Below are 21,462 nucleotides of genomic sequence, written 5' to 3' on the forward strand. Positions count from 1 at the left end.
ATTGTTCAAACATATTGCATAAATATTTTCCCCCTCTTTTTAGCACTTCCCAACAATTTGGAAACATTATGAGATCAAATCAGTTTTGTCAAAAAAAATCCAAAATTATAAATCTAAATACAGTTGGATAAGCTGACATTTAAGACTGTCCCACGGGGGGGGGGGGGGGGGGAAATGCTTGTATTTTTTACTATTCACATTTTTTTAAACAGAGCACTGTTCAGCTCTGGCTTATGGTGGTACAGGGGACTGAATCTGAGGCTTTGGAGCCTCAGGCCTGAGAATCTCTTTGCATAACCATTATGCTATCTACCCCGTCCCCACTATTCACTTTTGAAACATAATAACAACGGGTTGATACTACGGGTACTAAAATGAATTAAATGAGACTCAAAGCATACTATATAGAACTACACATACAGACCATAAATCTTTCATTTATGGTGTCATCTTAGTTCTACAAGAGCAGGAATGCTTTTTTTTTTTTTAATTTTGCATTATCTTTATTTATTTATTGATAGAGACAATAAATAAATCAAGAGGGAAGGGAGTGATAGAGAGGGAGAGACACAGAGAGACACCTGCAGCACTGATTCACCACTTGCAATGCTTTACCCCTGCAGGTGGGAACTGGGGCTTGATCCTGGGTACCTGAGCACTGTAATATGTGCATTCAACCAGGTGCACCACCACACAGCCCCTACTTTTTTTTTAATTAGTTATTCATTTATTTTGAGAGAGATGCAGAGAGACAGAGAGAAACATCAGAGCATTGCTCATGCTTTTTTTTAAGTCCAGTGTACAATAAGCACACGTATCACAAGCCTAAATTTCCTTTCTCTACCTTTGTCCTGCTACCTTTAATCACATCACCTTCCTCTAAATTGCCCAATTCAAAAATTTCAAAATCATTTTTGCCACTGACTTCCTCATTTTCTTTATCAATAAACATAGCCTGTCAGCTCTATTTTCAATTTATCTTAAAAATCAACTCCACCATTCTCAATGTCATAATCGGTCAGGTGGTCCCTTAGCTCCTAAGTTCTGCCTTGTCTTCCTCCAACATACCTTCCATGGCTACCATAATTATTAAAACTTACATATGTTCACATCACCCATTTAAAAATTAAGCAGGTCCCAGTTTCCTCTGCTAGGGAAAGAGATACTTAAGGGCTAGGATAACATCTTGTTCATATTTGTAAACTCAGCACCGCAAATACCAAAGCATACTCAATAAAGTTCTTACTAAATTAAAAGTAGAAATTTAAATTTGCTTTCTATCAGTAGCCTCTTAGGATTTCTTAGAACATCTGAGTTTCCAAGAAACATGAAGTAACATGATATCAGAATACCAAATTACTAAGGTGATTCTCTTATAGATCAGTTTATACAAAAAATGAGGACAAAATTACCCCAATTTGAGAAAACTAGACACATAATCACAGATTTTCAATCTATATATGGATATTATAGACAAAAACCCATAAAACTATAAAAATTAAATTGTCCAATGAGGAGGGCTGGGTTGTGGCACCTGACTGAACGAACACATTATACAAGGACATAGGTTCAAATCTCCAGTCCCTTGGCGCAAAGCACAAGGACCGGCATAAGGATCCCGGTTCGAACCCCCGGCTCCCCACCTGCAGGGGAGTCGCTTCACAGGCGGTGAAGCAGGTCTGCAGGTGTCTATCTTTCTCTCCCCTCTCTGTCTTCCCCTCCTCTCTCCATTTCTCTCTGTCCTATCCAACAATGACAACAACAATAATAACTACAACAATAAAACAACAAGGGCAACAAAAGGGAATAAATAAATAAATATTAAAAAAAAAATCTCCAGTCCCTACCTGAAGAGGGAAAGCTTAATGAGCAACAAAGTAATATTGCAGGTGTCTCTCTAGCTCTCCTTTCTCTCTTGATTTCTCTCTATACAATAAAATAGACATATCAAATGAGCATTATTTTTTTTTAGCAGAGCACTTCTCAGCTGTGGCTTATGATAGTGTAGGGGATTGAACTTGGGACTCTGGAGTCTCTATTGAGACTATTGAGTCTCAATACTCAATTGAGTCTCTTTACATAATCACTATGCTATCTCCCCACCCAAAGAGGTATTTTTTTAAAAGATTTTATTTATTTCATATGAGATAAAGTTTCGCATGAGAATGTGTGCAAAGAGTGTGTGTGCGCATGCATATAAGAAAGAAGTTATACACTGTACCAAAGTAAAAGACTCTGGGGGGGGAGAGTTCAGGTGATAGAACAAGATGACAGAGGACCTAGTGGGAGTTGTATTGGTATGTGGAAAACTAAGAAATGATAAGCATGTACAAACTATTGTATTTACTGTAGACTGTAAAACATTAACCCCCCAATAAAGAAATACAAAAGTTAGAAGGGTTTAATATATATTTTTTTATTCATGTATTGGTTGGACAGAAAAACTGAGATGGAAAGGAGATAAAAGAAAAAAAAAGACACCTGCACCACTGCTTCACCACTCATTAAAAAACCCCCACCCCACACCCTGCAGGGACTAGGGGCTTAAACCCAGGTCCTTCTGTACTATAGTTGTGTTTAACTAAACTTACCACCATTTGGCCACTATTTTTCAGTTCCCTGGTTACTGTATCTGAAAGAAGCTATTGCTGCCACTCTATTTATAAGAGGTCAACAAAGAGAAGTGAGTGTTGGAAATATAGATGATCCTTTACACCAGTCCAACTTATAAATTTTGGCTTTGTAATGACGCAAAACCATTATCTATTCAGCAGAACCTATACCTCAAACTTTACTTTCGGGGCCAGGTGGTGCAGCTGGTTGAGCACACGTTACAATATATAAGGACTCAGGTTAGAGTCCCCAGTCCCCACCAGCAGGGGAAAAGCTTTACAAGTGGGGTAGCAGTGTTCCAGGTGTCTCTGTCTCTCTCCTCCCTCTCTATCACACCCTCTCATCTCAATTTCTGGCTGTTTATATCCAATAAATAAACAAAGATAATTTAAAAATAAAAAAAAAAAACTTTACTTTCCCCAGGCTAGCAATATGATGAATTACTCTCAAGAGAGTCATGTGATCATCAAGGTAAATAACCAATGTTATGGGAGTCAGGTAGTTACACAGCAGGTTAAGCGCAGGTAGCGCAAAGCTCAAGGAATGGTGTAAGAATCCCAGTTTGAGCCCGCAACTCCCCACCTGCAGGGGAGTCGCTTCATAGGTAGTGAAGAAGGTCTGCAGGTGTCTATCTTTCTCTCCCTCTGTCTTCCCCTCCTCTCTCCATTTCTCTCTGTCCTATCCAACACAACAACAATAATAATAACTACAACAGTAAAACAACAAGGGTAACAAAAGGGAATAAATATTATAGAAAATAAAATAAAAAATAAATAAATTGGGTGAAGGTATAGCATAATGGTTATGCAAAGAGACTTTCATGGCTGAGGCTCTTAAGTCCCAGGTTCAATCCCCCACACCGCCATAAGCCAGAGCTGAGCAGTGCTCTGGTAAAATAAATAAATAACCAATGTCATACACTGTTCTGTGTTGCCAGCATAAGTTCCAAGTATATGGGAGGTAGACTGCACCAGGCTATGATATTCTTAGATTAGGTAAAATAAACATTTTTTTATTTAAAGTATTTTCAAGTTGGGATGGATTGATCAGGATAGAACTCCTAACTCAAGGAAGAGCTATACGTACTTTGCAATAAAGGAAAGGAACACACATTCTCTGTTATCAGTCTTAAATGAAGCTTCTACTTTTGGCAGAGCCAAAGCCACCTTCTGTATGTCTTCCTAGATCACTATCTTATTTAGATACAGGAATAAGATTAACAGGGGAGTCGGGCGGTAGTGTAGCAGGTTAAGCATGTGTGGCACAAAGCGCAAGGACCCGCATAATGATTCCGGTTCGAACCCCAGGTCCTTGAAACACTGGGGGTGGCTTCACAGGCAGTGAAGAAGGTCTGCAGGTGTCTAGCTTTCTCTCCCCCGTCTTCCCCTCCTCTCTTCATTTCTCTCTGTCCTATCCAACAACAACGACATCAATAACAACAATAACTACAACAATAAAAACAACCAGGGCAACAAAAGGGAATAAGTAAATAATTTTTAAAAAAGAGAGAGAGAAAGAAAGATTAACGGGGCCGGGTGGTAGTGCACCTGGTTGAGCAAACATGTTACAATGCACAAGGACCCAGGTTCAAGCCCCCAGTTTCCACTTGTAGGGGGAAGTTTCACAAGTGGTGAAACAGGGCTATAGGTGTCTGTCTCCCTATCTTCCCCTTTCCTCTCAATTTCTGGCTGTTAATATCCAATAAATAAATGAAAAGACAACAATAATAATTTCAAGGGAGTTGGGCGGTAGCGCAGGGTGTTAAAAACTGCAAGGACTGGCTTAAGAATCCCAGCCCAGTTCAAGCCCCCAGCTCCCTACCTGCAGGAGAGTCGCTTCACAGGCAGTGAAGCAGATCTGCGAGTGTCTATCTTTCCCTCCCCCTCTCTGTCTTCCGCTCCTCTCTCCATTTCTCTCTGTCCTATCTAACAATGATATCAATAACAACAATAATAATAACTACAACAATGAAAAACAAGAGCAACAAAAGAGAAAATAAATAAAACAAAAGTGATAATTTTTAAAAAGAGAAATAAGATTAACTACCCTTAAGTTTCTAAATAAAGTCAAATTTCAAGTCACAGTAATGCTAGGAATTAATTTAAGAAAAATTTTATTTTCTTAAATTTAAAGCCCCCAGTAATTTCATTTTTAATCAAAAGAGAAAAAAAAAATCCAAAAAGAAAAAGAATCCCACTCAGCGACTAATAGAATGTCTAATTCCTCGCAATTAAGCCTGTAGTCACAGTCAATACATCCTTACCTGAGATACTCCAGCTCTGGCTTGATGAGCTTTCTTTTGGTCACCCCAGTTTCCAGTAGCTAAAGAATATTTTAGGCCATCTGATATAATCCTTGTTTTAATTGCCAACTCCAAGTTAAAGTCTTTTCCTCGGTCAATAAACTTCTGTGCATAGATTCGTACTTCTTTAAGCAAATTCTTAAACATTCTGCCAAATAAAATGATAATGCTTTAAGCATGGAAAGGTCTACATAACTGGAGCCAGATGGTGGCGCGCCTGGTTAAGTGCACACATTACAGTGCACAAGGACCTGGGTTCAAGCCCCTGGTCCCTACCTGCAGGGGGAAAACTTCATGAGTGGTGAAATAGGGCTACAAATATCTCTTTCTCTCCTTCTCTATCTCCCTCTCCCCTCTCAATTTCTGTCTCTGCCCAATAATAAATAAATAAATAAACAAATAAATATTTTTTTAAAAAAGAAAGGTCTACATTACTTCAACAGGGACATTTATGTTTACAAGAAGAATACAAAGAGATTGGGATGGAGCAAAGAGGGAGTTATTACTTTTAATGACTAAAATAGAGCTTCATACAAAACATAAACATATGGAGGGGACTGAATGTCAAAAGATACTTCTTAGTTGAGTGATAACAAAACTTTGAAAAGCACAAATAGGGACCAGGTGGTGGCACACCTGGTTGAGCACACGTTACAGAGCTCAAGGACCCGAGTTCGAGCCCCCGATCCCTACATGCAGAGGGAAAGCTTTGCAAGTGGTGAAGCAAAGCTGCAGGTGTTTCTCCTTCTCTCTCCCTATCTCTCCTACCCTCTTGATTTCTGGCTGTCTCTATCCAATAAATGAAGATACTAAAAAAAAATTATAAGAAAGAAAAGCACAAAGAAAAAAGAAAAGTACAAATAAATACAAAAGATAATAAAGCACTGTAAAATATTAATCCTTGAATTTAAGTTTTTTTCATATTTCATTTCATATTTCATTTCTAAAAATAAGTTTTTAAATGTCCACTATAGAGAATATAGAAACGGGGGGAGGGGCCAGGCTATGGCATATCTGGTTAAGCGCACACACATTACCGTGCACAAGGGCCCAGGTTCAAGTACCTGGTCTCCACCTCAAAGGGAAAAGTTTCATAAGTGGTGAAGCAGGGCTGTAGATGTCTCTGTCTCTTTCCCAATCTTCCTCTCTTTCCCTATTTTCCCTTCCCTCTTAATTCCTCTCTATCTCTATCCAGCAATAAGTAAATAAAAACATTTTTTAAAAAGAAAATAAAGAAAACAAAAACATGTCAAGAATAAAAATAACATATAACCCCAATACTGTAAGATAACCTATCACCCCTAATATTATTTCAGTATTTCTCACCAGCATTTATCGGGTTTTTAAATGCAAATGCAGGACTAATAAAAGCTTCAGTATCTGCACTTAGAAAATCAAGAGAGTAATTCAACTTTACAAAATATCTAATAAATCTAACATAGGAATAAAACAAATGGGGAGTCGGGAGGTAGGTAGTGCAGCGGGTTAAGCACACGTGGTGCAAAGCACAAGGACCAGTGTAAGGATCCTGGTTCGAGCCCTCGGCTCCCCACCTGCAGGGGAGTTGCTTCACGGGCGGTGAAGCAGGTCTGCAGGTGTCTGTCTTTCTCTCCCCCTCCTCTCTCTATTTATCTCTGTCCTATCCAACAACAACGACATCAATAACTACAACAATAAAAAAATGACAAGTAAGCGCAGGTGGCACAAAGCACAAGGACTGGCTTAAGGATTCCAGTTCAAGCTCCCAGCTCCCCACCTGCAAGGGAACTGCTTCACAGGCGGTGAAGCAGGTCTGCAGGTGTCTATCCTTCTCTCCCCCTCTCTGTCTTCCCCTCCTCTCTCAATTTCTCTCTGTCCTATCCAACAATGAAGACATCAATAACAACAACAATAATAAGTACAACAGTAAAACAACAAGGGCAACAAAAAGGGAAAATTAATAAATAAATATTTTTAAAATGACAAGGGTAACAAAAGGGAAAATAAAAATAAATATAAAAAATACATACATTAAAAAATGTAGTCAAGTGATAAACAATTCTCAGAAACTTCAAATTCTTATACACGAAGCAAAACTAATCTGGGCAAGTGGTAACAATAAGAATAATTGCTAATTTCATTCATAGTCAATATGAACACCAAAGCAGTTTAGCCTGTCCAATATCAATGACTAACTGAATATGAAATCTTTCTATTTTACCAAAAACAGTATTCAGTTGTTCCTTACCCTCTAAATAAGAACGCAAGTAGAGGCCCAGCAAGATCCAACCTTTTGTTCCCATAGTGATCTCTGTCATCCAATTCTCTTCTACCCAAAGCTGCTAGAAGCAACCTATGAACCATGTACCTTAAAAAGAAAAAGAAAATGAAAATAAAAACACATAGTTTGGGGCTTTTTTAAAGTTATATGTTAAAAACACACTTTGACAATTTTAACTTAGAAAATTTTTATTTAAACTATACTTCGCAAAGAACTTAAAACAAACTTTAACATACCCCAAGAAATAGGCTTTTTTGGTCTCACAGAAATCACTGACACCAACATGAGGGAGCATTTCTTTTTGTAAGACTTCTTTTGCATATTTAATTCTTTTCTCTTTGGTTACACCAGGCTTTGCCCCTCTTGAGCCAATGAAGTTAAGTGCAACATTCTGTTCTTGGATGACAAAAGCTTCATCAAGAGAAGGTTTAACCTATTAGATTTAAACAAATTATTTTCAAATTCCTATTTTTACCTCAAAAGGAGTCAACATTCATTTAACTTATAACATATATGAACTTAATGACTTATACAAGTATTTTTAGATAAACTATAAAGTCTTTGAACCAAAGAAATCTTACAGACTAGAGATCTCTAACAAAATCTGTAACAGTACATCCCACTTTGAATACTATCTGAATTCAGTCTGAATTATTTGGGATGCCCTTTGGAAAACAAGATAACATCTTACTTGTACTTTTAAAAATTAATAAAAATTTAAGTATTAAAATTTTTTATTAAATATTTATTCCCTTTTGTTGCCTTGTTTTATTGTTGTAGTTATGATTGTTGTCGTAACTGTTGGATAGGAGAGAGAGAAATGGAGAGAGGAGGGCAAGACAGAGGGGGAGAGAAAGACAGACACCTTCAGACCTGCTTCACCGCTTGTGAAGCGACTCCCCTGTAGGTGGGGAGCTGGGGGCTCCCAAAAAATTTTTTTGTCGGGGGGTAGCGCAGTGGGTTAAGCGCATGTGGCAAAAAGCACAAGGACCAGCCTAAGGATCCAGGTTCCAGCCCCCGGCTCCCCACCTGCAAGGGAGTCGCTTCACAGGTGGTGAAGCAGGTCTGCAGGTGTCTTTCTCTCCCCGTTTTTCCCTCCTCTCTCCATTTCTCTCTGTCCTATCCAACAACAACGACATCAATCATAACTACAACAATAAAACAAGGGTAACAAAAGGAAATAAAAATAAGTATTTTTTTAAAAAAAAATTTTTAAAGGTGGGGAGTTGGGCAGTAGCACAGTGGGTTAAGCATAGGTGGCGCAAAGCGCAAGACCGGTGTAAGGATCCTGGTTCAAGCCCCGGGCTCCCCACCAGCAGGGGAGTCGCTTCACAAGTCGTAAAGCAGGTCTGAAGGAGTCTTTCTCTCCCCCTGTCTTGCCCTCCTCTCTCCATTTCAATAACAATAATTACAACAATAAAACAAGGGGAACAAAAGGGAATAAATATTTTTTTAAAAAAGGACATTTTCAAGATTATGACTCAGACTGGAGCAACTGAGGAACCACAATAAGCCAGAACTAAGCAGTGCTCTGGGGGGAGGAGAATTTTTTATGAAGAGACAGCTGACCAGATTGTGTCCATGCCTTGTTCTTAGGAATGAAAACTATGCAGGGCTGACTTTGTGACAGCTAAATGTACTTTATAGCAGCATTATGCTATTTAATTAGGATTTGCAATAGTCAGTAACTTTAAAACCCTTAAGACATTATGAGGGGAGTTGGTCGGTAGCGCAGCAGGTTAAGCGCACGTGGCGCAAAGCACAAGGACTGGGTTAGGATCCCGGTTCGAGCCCAGGATCCCCACCTGCAGGGGAGTTGCTTCACAGGCGGTGAAGCAGATTGCAGGTGCAGGCGTCTCTCTGTCTCTCTTCCTCTCTACCTCCCCCTACTCTCTCAATTTCTCTCTGTCTCTATCCAGTAACAAATAAATAAATAAATAAATTTTTAAATAAAAAAAGACATGAGTATATTTTGCTTTTACATTACCATTTCCATCATCTCTGGATCTTCAAAATCATAAATGATATGCTCTAAGATATCTCTGTCAGACACAAAACCCAATGCTCTGAATACAATAATGATGGGAACTTCTTGCTTAATATACGGTAGAGTTGCCACAATGCGCTGACCAATGGCACTCTTTTTCGCACCCTGGAAAAAGAAAATAAAAATTAATACATATATATCCATAGCCATATGGAAGCATCATGACAATCTGTTATACATGTGTCCACTGTACATTTTTAATAATATGTACATATTTACTTAGGATAGAGACAGAGAAATTGAGAGGGAAGAAGAAAATAGAGAGGGAGAGGGTTGGGAAAATAGCATAATTGTTATACAAAAAGACTTGCATGCCTGAGGTACCAAAAGGCCCAGATTCAATCCCCAGTCCCACCATAAACTAGAGTTGAGCAGTACTTGGTTTAAAAAAGAGGGCAAGACACACACATATACCTGCAGCATTGTCTCACTGCTCATGAAGCTTCCCCCAGCAGGTGGGAACCAGAAGCTTGAACCAGGTCCTTCAACACTGCATATGTGCTCTACTGGGTATGTCACTGACCCCCACCCCACTTTTTTTTAAGATAGAGGCAGAAAGAGACCATAGCACTGAAACTTTCTTCCTTGCAGTGGGGGCCAGACTTGAACCTGGGTCAAATACATAGCAGAGCAGCACACTATCTATTTCACTAGTCCCCATTGTACATATTTCAAAAGAGGCACTCCATACTTTTAAGAAAAACCTCCTTAAAGCTGCTTTCAAAAACCACTAGAATAAGGGCCAGATGATTTGGCAGGTAGAATGCATGCCACACCACACTGAAGGCCCAGTGTTCAACCACTAGTGAGCATCAGGAACTACCTCTATGGGGAAATGGTGCTTTGGTGTCTTCCTTTCTCATCTTTTTGTTTCTTCCTATTTCTCACTCTCCATAAAATATAGGCTAGAAATTGGGTTGGAACGGCCACTCAACATTACTGTACATGAATGAGTCTTGAATTCATTCACTGGTATCTCATTAGAACAGCAACAACCCGGGAACATCTTTACATGTTTATGGACATATTGATAATTTATACCTGACACAGTGCCCAACAGTAAAAAAATAAAATAAAATAAAACACTGTAGCTGTTTAAGTGGCTCTGGGCACAGAGCACAGGACAAGCATGACTGAAGCTCTAGGTTTACTCACTGGTACCACATATGCCAAAACGGTACTCATCTGATGTCACTTTCTCTCATAGTAAATCTTTAAGCCTAAGAGCACATCCACTCTCTATGACCTGCTTGTAAGGATGCTCTCAGAATTACCTAGTACTGTATTTGGAAATGATCTTTGAGTGCAAAAGAATATATACACTCGGGAGTCAGGCGGTAGTGCAGCGGGTTAAGCGCAGGTGGCGCTAAGCACAAGGACCAGCGGAAGGATACCGGTTCGAGCCCCTGGCTCTCCACCTGCAGGGGAGTCACTTCACAGGCAGTGAAGCAGGTCTGCAGGTGTCTGTCTTTCTCTCCCCCTCTCTGTCTTCCCCTCCTCTCTCCATTTCTCTCTGTCCTATCCAACAACAATGACATCAATAATAACTACAACAATAAAAAGGCAACAAAAAGAATAAATAAAAATAATTTTAAAATTTTAAAAAAAAGAATATATACACTTACCACTGGAACACCAATCCCTACCAAAAACAAAAACACTTTAGAAGAGGTAAGTGAGTGGTGTTAAAAACAATACACACACACCCTCCAAAAACACTAGGCTAAGAATAATAAATAGTAGCTCAGAGTCAGTCTGTGAAGTATCTCCTTGTTTGAATATTTCAAAGTTAACTTCTTTCACACAAGCTTCTTTTCTCCAATTTTAACTGCACACACAAACAAAAATTAAAAGTTACCAGCCTATAAAGGCAAGCAAATACCTAAATATCCTTTCCTACTCATTCTATAGTCTTGGCTCCTCTCTCTATATAATAACAACTCCTCTTCTAATAATTTCTGTTGCCCTCCAACTTTAGGCCTCCTTCCTTAGAATCTTTATCCCATCAGTAGTAACTTTTACAAATGGTAACCAATTCTTAATTTTAATATTTTCCCTATAGTCTAAGCCATATTTCATACCCACAACTGTCATTTGGTTGTTTCTACTTAGATACCAATTATACCAATCTGTAACTTATTTTATCATAGATTTTATTAGAACTGACAGAATTTCAGGTGTCCTGGGAGGCGTGTATAAGACAGGACATGCATATGAGATGAAAGTTGCAGTCTCTGCCAGTCTTATGATGAAACTGTGCTTCAGACACGGTCTCAGTTTTGTTTTTTTTCTCTTTCATTAAATAATTAAATATACACATCATGCATCCCACCTCCAAAATCTTCCTGTCTAAAAATGAATTTACTATGTTTTCTCTAAAATTCAATAATGGGAAGAGAAACTCAGAGCCATAGAATTTTATCTATGAGGTTCACAGAGGGTAGAATACTAAACTAATATGCATAAGGTGCTGAACTCAGTTCCTAGCATCAAATATGCCAGAGTCATGCTCTGGAGGTTTATCTATCCTGCTAACAAATAATCAGTCTTTTTAAAATCAGAAACCATGAGTGCATCCCCTACCACACTGAAGGAAGCTTAAGTATTATGGCTCCTCTCTTTCCCTCTCCATGCCTCTATGTCCCTGCCTGAAAAAGTCAGTCCAAACAGTGAAGCCTCAGAAAGATAATACCACCCATACAAAAAAAAAGAAAGAAAGAAAGTCAGATGTTTACTGATTCATCCTCTTCTCAAACCTAGCATTAAACCTAGATGACTTTTCCTTCCTCTGGCTCTAATTATTTCATTGTGACCATAGTAGACATAGGAACATACTTCATTCCTATCTTGGCCTTCCATAATCTTGGCCAATGCTTTTCACTGTAGGGTTTTTTTGTTTGTTTGTTTGTTTTGTTTTTGTCTTTTCTTGATTTTTTTTTTTACCAGAGTACTACTCAGCTCTGGCTTATGGTGGTGCCAGGGACTGAACCAGGGACTTTGGAGCCTCGGGCACAAGAGTCTCTTTGCATGACCATTATGCTATCTCCCCGCCCCTTGGTCAATGCTTTGCTACAAAAAAAAAAAAAAAAAAAAGAAAGAAAGAAAGAAAGAAAGAAAAAAGAAAACACTTTGATTGAGAAAGATATTCAGTCATCAGTTAGCAAAGAAATGAGAATCCCAAGTCACTAACCCATGGTGAACTGCTTCAGACAACCAAATGAATGAGACTTAAGATGACTGTATCCAGGCAAATCACTTGATTGCAGCATTATAACAGAAGCAAGGTCACACCCAGATTCCAGACTCACACAAAGTATAAGATAAATGTTGCTAATGAGATGATTTGTTACACAGTAATAAGAAATTAATATACAACTTACTATTTAACACTGATGTGACTAAGAATGCATCCTGGTAAATTATAAAACTAAAAAGATAGGAACAGGGGCCAGGGTGAGGCACCTCATTGAGCGCACATGCTACAATGTTCAAGGACCCAGGTTTAAGCCCCTGCTCCCCACCTGCAGGGGGAAATTTTCAGGAGTAGTAAAGCAGTGCTCCAGGTGTCTGTCTCTCTCCCACTCTATCACCCCCTTCCCTCTCAATTTCTGGCTGTCTCTAACCAATAAATAAAGAAAATAAATAAATAAATTTAAAAAGAGAGGAAAAAATTCAAAAAATATACACTCATCCATACCTGTCCTCCTCTGGCCAACATGCTAACCCAAATAGTACTTGTGGGTCGGGAAGAATTCTCCAGACATGACCTACACTCTCCTGTGTAGGCATACTTAGAATCTTTTTTGGCAAACACATAGACTGTATTTGTTGCCATTTTTTCTTGAGCAATCAGGACCTATATGGATAGTAAAAAGTTTGTAGTCATAAAACCCACAAGTAGAAAGAAGAATAAAACTTGCATCTTGTTTAAGCTAATCATATAGGCTCACTAAAACATTAACTATTGAATGCTATAAACTATTTTACATAAATACTTCATAAAAACATAAACTCTAGTAACTGACCACATTACTAGTGCATATTATCAAAGTTATGTCAAATCTTAATTTATAAGTTCAGCTATAATTCCTTAAATAACTGCTACTTTCAAATTATTCTATAAAAAAAGCTTACTTTCGAATCACAATTTACATGGGTTAAACTTTAATGACTTTGTAATTTTTTTAAAAATACAATACCTTTTCTGATCCATTAATAATGAAATAGCCACCAGGATCCAAAGGGCATTCATTTAACTCACAAAGATCACGATCTGTCAAGCCATTCAGTAGGCAATAAGTTGAACGCAACATAATTGGAATTTTCCCTATGAAAGTTTTCTGATGTTGAGTCTGAAGTTGTTCTTCACCTTCTTTTATGACTGTTTTTGTTATATCAACATAAAGTGGAGCAGAATACCTTTAAAAATATAGATCATAATACAGTAAGGGAATATTTACTGGAACTATCCATTCATTAAAATCACATTTTCCAAACTCTATTTCATTATCACTTGTGGAGAAAAAAGAATCTTTCCTTACGTGAGATTTCTTAATCTGGCTTCGTTTGGCATCATTGGTGAAGGAGCACCATCTCTTTCCCAGTGAGTTGGCTTGGAGAGGTAGATCTGCTCAAACTTTAGCAAGTATCTTGGCTGAAATTAATTTAAAAATATGAAAACAGTAAATAATTTCCTTACAAAGCTTTAATAATTCCATCTTAATCAACATTTACATTTAGATAAGCTCTAGAAACTAAATTAATACATTTTATTATTAAGAGGCCTCTTTAAAAACGTCAGCAACCCTATTTCCTGAATGTCAAGTTCTATACTTAAGTTGCTTTATTGAGAATGTCAAAAGAGGGGGCTGGGTCATGGTGCACCTGGCTGAGTGTACATGTTACAATGCACAATGACCCAAGTGTGAGCCCCTGGTCCCCACCTGCAAGGGGAAAGCTTTGCAAGTGGTGAAGCAGTGCTTGAGGTCTCTTTCCCTTTCTTCCCCTCCCCTCTTGATTTCTGACAGTCTCTATCTAACAAATAAAGATAATTTAAATAAAATTTTTTTTAATTTTTTATATTTTATTTACTTTCCCTTTGGTTGCCCTTTTTTTATATTGTTGTTGTAGTTATTATTGTAATTATTATTGTCGTCGTTGTTGGATAGGACAGAGAGAAATGGAGAGAGGAGGGGAAGAGAGAGAAGGAGAGAAAGAGAGACACCTACAGACCTGTTTCACTGCCTGTGAAACGACTCCCCTGAAGGTGGGGAGCCGGGGGCTTGAACCAGGATCCTTAAGCCAGTCCTTGCTCTTCATGCCACACACACTTAACCCAACCCGACTCCCCAAAAAAATTTTTTTAAGAGAGAAAGTCAAGAGAGATTGTATATACTACAAGAAAGATTAAGCATATACCATATGTACTGAGTTTACATCAAATAGTTTAAATGGATTAGTATTACTGGTTTCATGTGATCTTTCATTGTGTGGGGTCAAGAACACAAAGTTCTAAAATAGAGTGAAGATAAATTTAGACAATGAGGAACCATGCAAAATCTCACCAAAATAATACATCAGAAAAAAGAAAAAACCTATCTAATGAAAAATCAAAACAACAAAAACGTAACAATGACTATTCTTAGGAACTTACAGCATTAGCTGATTACCACTCAATCCACAACAACAACAACAACAAATTAAGTTCTAATAATGCTAAGAACATGTACTTGTGAAACTATGAGGAACTCAGTAACATTAATTTAATTATTAAGTTTTAATAGGTTCTCATCATTTTTTATTAATAACGCATTTCATGTATGGTTTGGGAGATGGTACAGTAGATAAAGCATCAGACTCTCAAGTAAGAGGTTCCGGATTTAATCCCCGGCAGTACATGTACCAGAGTGATGTCTGGTTCTTTTACTCTCTCCTATCTTTCTCATTAATAAAATAAAATCTTTTTAAAAATAATTGATTAATACTCCCAGAGGGATAAAGAATAGGAAAGCTATCAGGGGAAGGGATGGGATATAGAGTTCTGGTGGTGGGAATTGTGTGGAGTTGTACCCCTCTTATCCTATTTTTGTCTGTGTCTTCTTTATATAAATAAAAATTTAAAAAATAAAAATAATGCATTTCATACAATAGTCAAGAAGCCCTTTATGTTTCCCTATACTTTCTAAAAAATAAAGTTAGGTTTCAGAACCAGTATGACTTTTTCTGGCTTGCTTCCATTCATTTTGGCAAGTAATCTAAAACCTTAATTGTTAAACAAAAAGTAAATATTTAGTAGTAGGGAAGCGAGAACTAAGAAATGTAATGAACTGTTAAAAAATAAAAGCAAGGGCAGGGGAGATAGCATAATAACTATGCAAAAGAACTTTAATGATTGAGGCAGCCAGATTCAACCCCCAGCACCACAATAAAAGAGAGAGAGAGAGAGAGAGAGAGAGAGGGAGAGGGAGCGAGCGCGAGCGGATGCCTGTGTAGGACCAGGTGATAGCGCACCTAACTAGTGTACATATTACAGTGCACAAGAATCCCGGTTCAAGGCTCCGCTCCCCACCTGCAGGAGGGATGCTTCATTAGTTGTGAAGCAGTGCTGCAGGTGTCTCTCTCCCTTTCACCCCTTCCTCACTCAATTTCTCCCTGTCCTATGAAATAAAATTGAGAAATTAAACATTTAAAAAAGCAAAGGAAGAGACTAGGACTACTGAACTTGTATGTCTGAAATGCTGAATTCAGTTCCCAGCATTAACTATGCCAGAGAGATGCTCTGTTCTCTTATATAGTGCTTACTTTGGATATCTGTAATCAAAGTTGATTGAATCAAGGCAAAACCATGACCCAATGCCAGGCAATAGACCTGCCAGTGACATGTGTGAGGTTATTTGATGATGCCAGATGTGAGGCTAATAATGACTTGAACTTGAAAACTATGGAGATACTCCCAATACATTGCTAAAAGACAGGCTTTTTGACCTGCACACCAAGTGAAAACTGAATTTTCAAATCAATTCTCTTATATTACTTATGTTACTTTATTCAAAAGACCACCACCCAACTTTGATGGTGGGTGTGGTATAGAGTGTGGTATACTAAAAACCACTATTAATCACAAAAATAAATAACCGCCTGGGAGTTGAACATGCATATTATCCAGGTTCAAGCCCCCAGTCCCCACCTGCAGGGAGGAAACTTCAAAAGCTGGGCTGCAGGTGTCTTTTATTCTCCCTCTCTATCTCCCACACCCCTATCAGTTTCTCTAGTCTGTCTCTATCCAATAAATAAATAAAATATATTTTTAAAGATTTATTTTACTCACTTTTAATTTTTTATATTTATTTATTTATTCATTCCCTTTTGTTGCCCTTGTTTTATTGTTGTAGTTATTATTGATGTCGTTGTTGCTGGATAGGACAGAGAGAAATGGAAAGAGGAGGAGAAGACAGAGAGGGGGGAGAGAAAGATAGACAACTGCAGACCTGCTTCACCGACTGTGAAGCGACTCCCCTGCAGGTGGGGAGCCAGTGGCTCACACAAGGATCCTTATGGTAAAATATATTTTTTTTAAAATAAGTAATTACTGTCTTACCGGTTCTTCAACTTCACCACTAGCATGTTGAGCTTCAGCTTGTAGGTCAATAGGTGGGGCATCTTCTACAATTCTTTGAACAGACATCTGAATAAACTCATCAAAAGAATCCAGTTGTTGTCTGACCAAGCCTTTCTCATCAAAATAAGAACTGGGAAAATAAACTCATAATTAGTTGGTATAACTTGTCAATTTCTGTTAGCATGATTCCCATTTGCATTACATCTCAGCTCAGCAAATAACAAATTCCAACCACTATCTATCCATCACTGCACAAGCTACCATATGATATCAAAAAAATGGAGGGGGGGAGAGATAAGACTCAGAACACTGTTTGCAGAACTTATTAAGTATGAGGATATGACTTAATATTTTTGGATAAAATAAAGTACAATATAAAGACTCTAATTAAGCCTTAATTTATGGGCCAAGTGGTGATGCACGTGGTTAAGCACACACATTACAGTGCACAAGGTCCCAGGTTCAAGCCCCTTGTCCCCCGCCTGTCGGGGGAAAGCTTCATAAGTGGTGAAGCAGAGCTGCAGATGTCTCTCTGTCTTCCTCTACCTCTCTGTCTCTCCCACTTCACTCAATTTCTCTCTATCTCTATCCAATAGTGAATACATATTTTAAAAAAGAAAGCTTTAATTTACTTTTTTTCAATATTTATTTATTTATTTATTCCCCTTTGTTTTCCTTGTTGTTCCACTGTTGTAGTTATTGTTATTGATGTTGTTGTTAGATAGGACAGAGAGAAATGGAGAGAGGAGGGGAAGACAGAGGGGGAGATAAAGACAGACACCTACAGACCTGCTTCACCACTTGTGAAGCAACTCCCCTGCAAGTGGGGAGCCAGGGGCTCGAACCAGGATCCTTACGTGGGGCTTTGCATCACGCGCACTTACCCCCTGCACTACCGCCCGACTCCCTACTTTTTTTTTTTTTTTAACCAGAGCACTGCTCAGGTCTGGAGCCCTGGAGCCTAGGGCATTAGAGTCTTTTTGCATGATCATTATGCTATCTACTCCCACCCTCTACCGTTCTTTAAAGATGAAAGTTCACCCAACTTCTTTTGAAACATGTCTTGATAAGAAAAAAAAAAATGTCATGACAAAAAAAACTAAAGAAAATGAAGTCAGGGAGCCAGATGGTAGCACAGTGGGTTAAGCACACATGGTGCCAAGCTCAAGGACCACGTAAGGAACCTGGTTCCAGCCCCCGGCTCCCCACCTGCAGGGGAGTCGCTTCACAGGTGGTGAAGCAGGTCTGCAGGTGTCTGTCTTTCTCTCCCCTTCTTTCTCCATTTCTCTCTGTCCTATCTAACAACAACGACATTAATAACAACAACAGTAACTACAACAATAAAACAAGGGCAACAAAAGGGAATGAATAAATAAATATAAAAAAGAAAGAAAATGAAGTCAAAGATTGTCGTATGCTTTACATTGGCTTGTTCTAGCCCTCCCCCCGCCAAGAGAATTGGATCAGGCCAGTTAATTTCGCGGGCCTGCTTGGCCCCGCCCAAAGAAACCCGGGGAGAGGGTTCCTGAGTTCGAGAGTGTGAGAGTTTCAGAGTTCAAGAGTAAGAGAGGGTTCCTGAGTCCGAGAGTTCTTGAGTTCCTGAGTTCGAGAGTTTCAGGGTTACAGAGTAAGAGAGAGTGCCAGAGAGACAGAGTTCCTGGGTTCCTGAGTTCCAGAGTAAAAGAAAGAGTGCTTGCACCACCGCAAAGAGACAGCCGAGTTCTGTTTGGTGATTAGTTTGTCTTAGTTTATGAATCGTTGTTCCTGAATAAAGAAATACAGCTTCCCTGCCCAGCCGTTGTCTCCACGTCTCTGTTACCCGCCGTGAAGCAAGCCCGCCCGGCCAGAGCCTCCGAAAATTTTAACAACAAAAGATAAAAAAAAATAGCATAGTTGGGGGCCAAGTTGTGTAAACCTAACACAACCTTAAATACTAAATTCTCAAGGTCTGGGAGGTGGCGCAGTGGATGAAGCATTAGATTCTCAAGCATGAGAATCTAATTGAACCTGGAACTTTGGAGCCTTAGGTGTAAGAGTCTCTTCGCATAACCATTGTATCTACTCCCACCCAATAAAAAATATTTTTAGTGGCACAGTTATATACAAGATACTGGGTATTATACAGCAAACCCTAACAAAGAGACTTTTCAAAATTAACCCAATTACCAAATAACGTGATGATAATAGTTAACTATCCATTGTCTTTTTGAACTCTAAGACAGCAGGAACCTCACATTTCCACTATAGAGCCTATATTTCCCCCAGTCCTGGAACCTTAGGGTAGGGTCCACTTTCCCGCATGCCTCTCCCAATTCATATCAAATAATATTCTATCTGCCAATCGCAACCTAATCAACACAATGATTGCCACCTCAACATGCTTTAGCTCAGACTGTGTCCAGAGACTTCAGGTGTGGAACAACAACCCTTAAGCTTCATTACTTGGGTGAGTCCTTTCCTTTCATAGTATTCTCTAATTCCATCCCAGGTGGTTCACTTCCTAACAAAGTCAAACAAATTGTAGAGCAATCATGGACCCAAAGGTTGGAATAGTGGAGAGGAAATGTTGGGGGGGTACTCACTGCAAACTCTAGTGTACTTCTGCTTTCAGGTATATATTTTGCACTAGTTTATGGATATATGTGAACATATGCTCTACCTCACAGAACCTGGTCTGTATCTAGGTTTTGGGACTTTGTTGGCTTTGTATGTTAACTCTCTTTTCAGCCACCAGGTTCCAGATGCCATTAGGATGCCGGCCAGGCTTCCCTGGAATAAAGACCCCACCAATGTATCCTGGAGCTCCACTTCCCCAGAGACCCAACCTATTAGGGAAAGAGAGAGGCAGACTGGGAGTATGGACTGACCAGTCAATGTCCATGTTCAGCAGGGAAGCAATTACAGAAGCCAGACCTTCCACCTTCTGCAACCCATAACAACACTGGGTTCATACTCCCAGAGGGATAGAGAATAGAAAAGCTATTGGGGAGTGTTGCTATGCTTCACATTGGTTTGGTCTCACCTCCCCACCTCTGGGAGATTGTGGTTTAGCCCCTGCTAGTTTCGCGCTTCCCCTTCTCCCCACCCCCTATGCTACGTACTTCCTGAGTTCCTACCGCAGCCGCCAGAGAAGGATGCAGGACAGATCTGTGTGGTGATTAGTTTAGGAGTCCCTCTCTGCCGAGGGAGGAGAAAGATGGAGGAGCACATTGCCCGCTCATGAATACAGATTAAACTGCATTCTCAGCTCAGCCATTTGTTTCTGGTCGTCTCTGTTACCCGCCCGTGAAGCCCGGCGAAAACAACAGGGGAGGGGATGGGCTATGGAGATTGGGTGGTGTCAATTGTGTAGAGTTGTACCCCTCCTATCCTATGGTTTTGTTAATGTCTCCTTTCTTTTTTTTTTTCTTTTTTCTTTTTTTTTTGTTTTTTTTTTTTAATGTCTCCTTTCTTAAATAAAAAATTTTTTAAAAAAATTTTAAAGGTGGTAGCACAGCAGGTTAAGCACAGGTGGCAGAAAGTGCAAGGACCACAGCACAATCCGCAGTTCAATCTGCAGCAGCACATGTAACAGAGTGATGTGTGGTTTTTTTCTCTCTTTTTTCTCCATTTCTCTCTGTCCTGTCCAACAATGACATCAATAATAACTACAATAATAAAACATCAAGGGCAACAGCCTCCACACCTATGGACATCTAATCTTTGACAAAGGGGCTCAGACTATTAAATGGGGAAAGCAGAGTCTCTTCAACAAATGGTGTTGGAAACAATGGGTTGAAACATGCAGAAGAATGAAACTGAACCACTGTATTTCACCAAATACAAAAGTAAATTCCAAGTGGATCAAGGACTTGGATGTCAGACCACCAACTATCAGATACTTAGAGGAAAATATTGGCAGAACTCTTTTCTGAATAAATTTTAAAGACATCTTCAATGAAACGAATCCAATTACAAAGAAGACTAAGGCAAGTATAAACCTATGGGACTACATCAAATTAAAAAGCTTCTTCACAGCAAAAGAAACCACTACCCAAATGAAGAGACCCCTCACAGAATGGGAGAAGATCTTTACACGCCATACATCAGACAAGAGTTTAATAACCAACATATATAAACAGCTTGCCAAACTCAACAAGACAACAAATAACCCCATCCAAAAATGGGGGAGGACTTGGACAGAATATTCACCACAGAAGAGATCCAAAAGGCCGAGAAACACATGAAAAAAATGTTCCAAGTCTCTGATTGTCAGAGAAATGCAAATAAAGACAACAACGAGATACCACTTCACTCCTGTGAGAATGTCATACATCAGAAAAGGGAACAGCAGCAAATGCTGGAGAGGGTGTGGGGTCAAAGGAACCCTCCTGCACTGCTGGTGGGAATGCAAATTGGTCCAACCTCTGTGGAGAACAGTCTGGAGAACTCTCAGAAGGCTAGAAATGGATCTACCCTATGATCCTACAATTCCTCTCCTGGGGATATATCCTAAGGAACCCAACACATCCATCCAAAAAGATCTGTGTACACATATGTTCTTGGCAGCACAATTTGTAATAGCCAAAACCTGGAAGCAACCCAGGTGTCCAACAACAGATGAGTGGCTGAACAAGTTGTGG

The 21,462-nt window shown here is 39.2% G+C and overlaps 1 protein-coding gene across 1 annotated transcript in view; it reads right to left on the bottom strand.

Annotated features, from left to right (window-relative positions):
* The window catches only part of POLR2B (RNA polymerase II subunit B), a 50,337-nt gene that overhangs the window by 21,099 nt on the left and 7,776 nt on the right, over positions 1-21,462 (bottom strand). Inside the window, exons 3-10 of the mRNA XM_007523860.3 lie at positions 16,820-16,970; positions 13,764-13,876; positions 13,422-13,641; positions 12,920-13,078; positions 9,163-9,327; positions 7,412-7,608; positions 7,143-7,262; positions 4,877-5,063 (exon numbers count right to left, since the gene is read on the bottom strand). Coding sequence (XP_007523922.2) covers positions 4,877-5,063; positions 7,143-7,262; positions 7,412-7,608; positions 9,163-9,327; positions 12,920-13,078; positions 13,422-13,641; positions 13,764-13,876; positions 16,820-16,970 — 1,312 coding nt within the window. The remainder of the gene's footprint in view (positions 1-4,876; positions 5,064-7,142; positions 7,263-7,411; positions 7,609-9,162; positions 9,328-12,919; positions 13,079-13,421; positions 13,642-13,763; positions 13,877-16,819; positions 16,971-21,462) is intronic.

The sequence above is a fragment of the Erinaceus europaeus genome, chromosome 3 (genome assembly GCF_950295315.1).
Source record: "Erinaceus europaeus chromosome 3, mEriEur2.1, whole genome shotgun sequence".
In the NCBI taxonomy this organism is placed as follows: Eukaryota; Metazoa; Chordata; class Mammalia; order Eulipotyphla; family Erinaceidae; genus Erinaceus; species Erinaceus europaeus.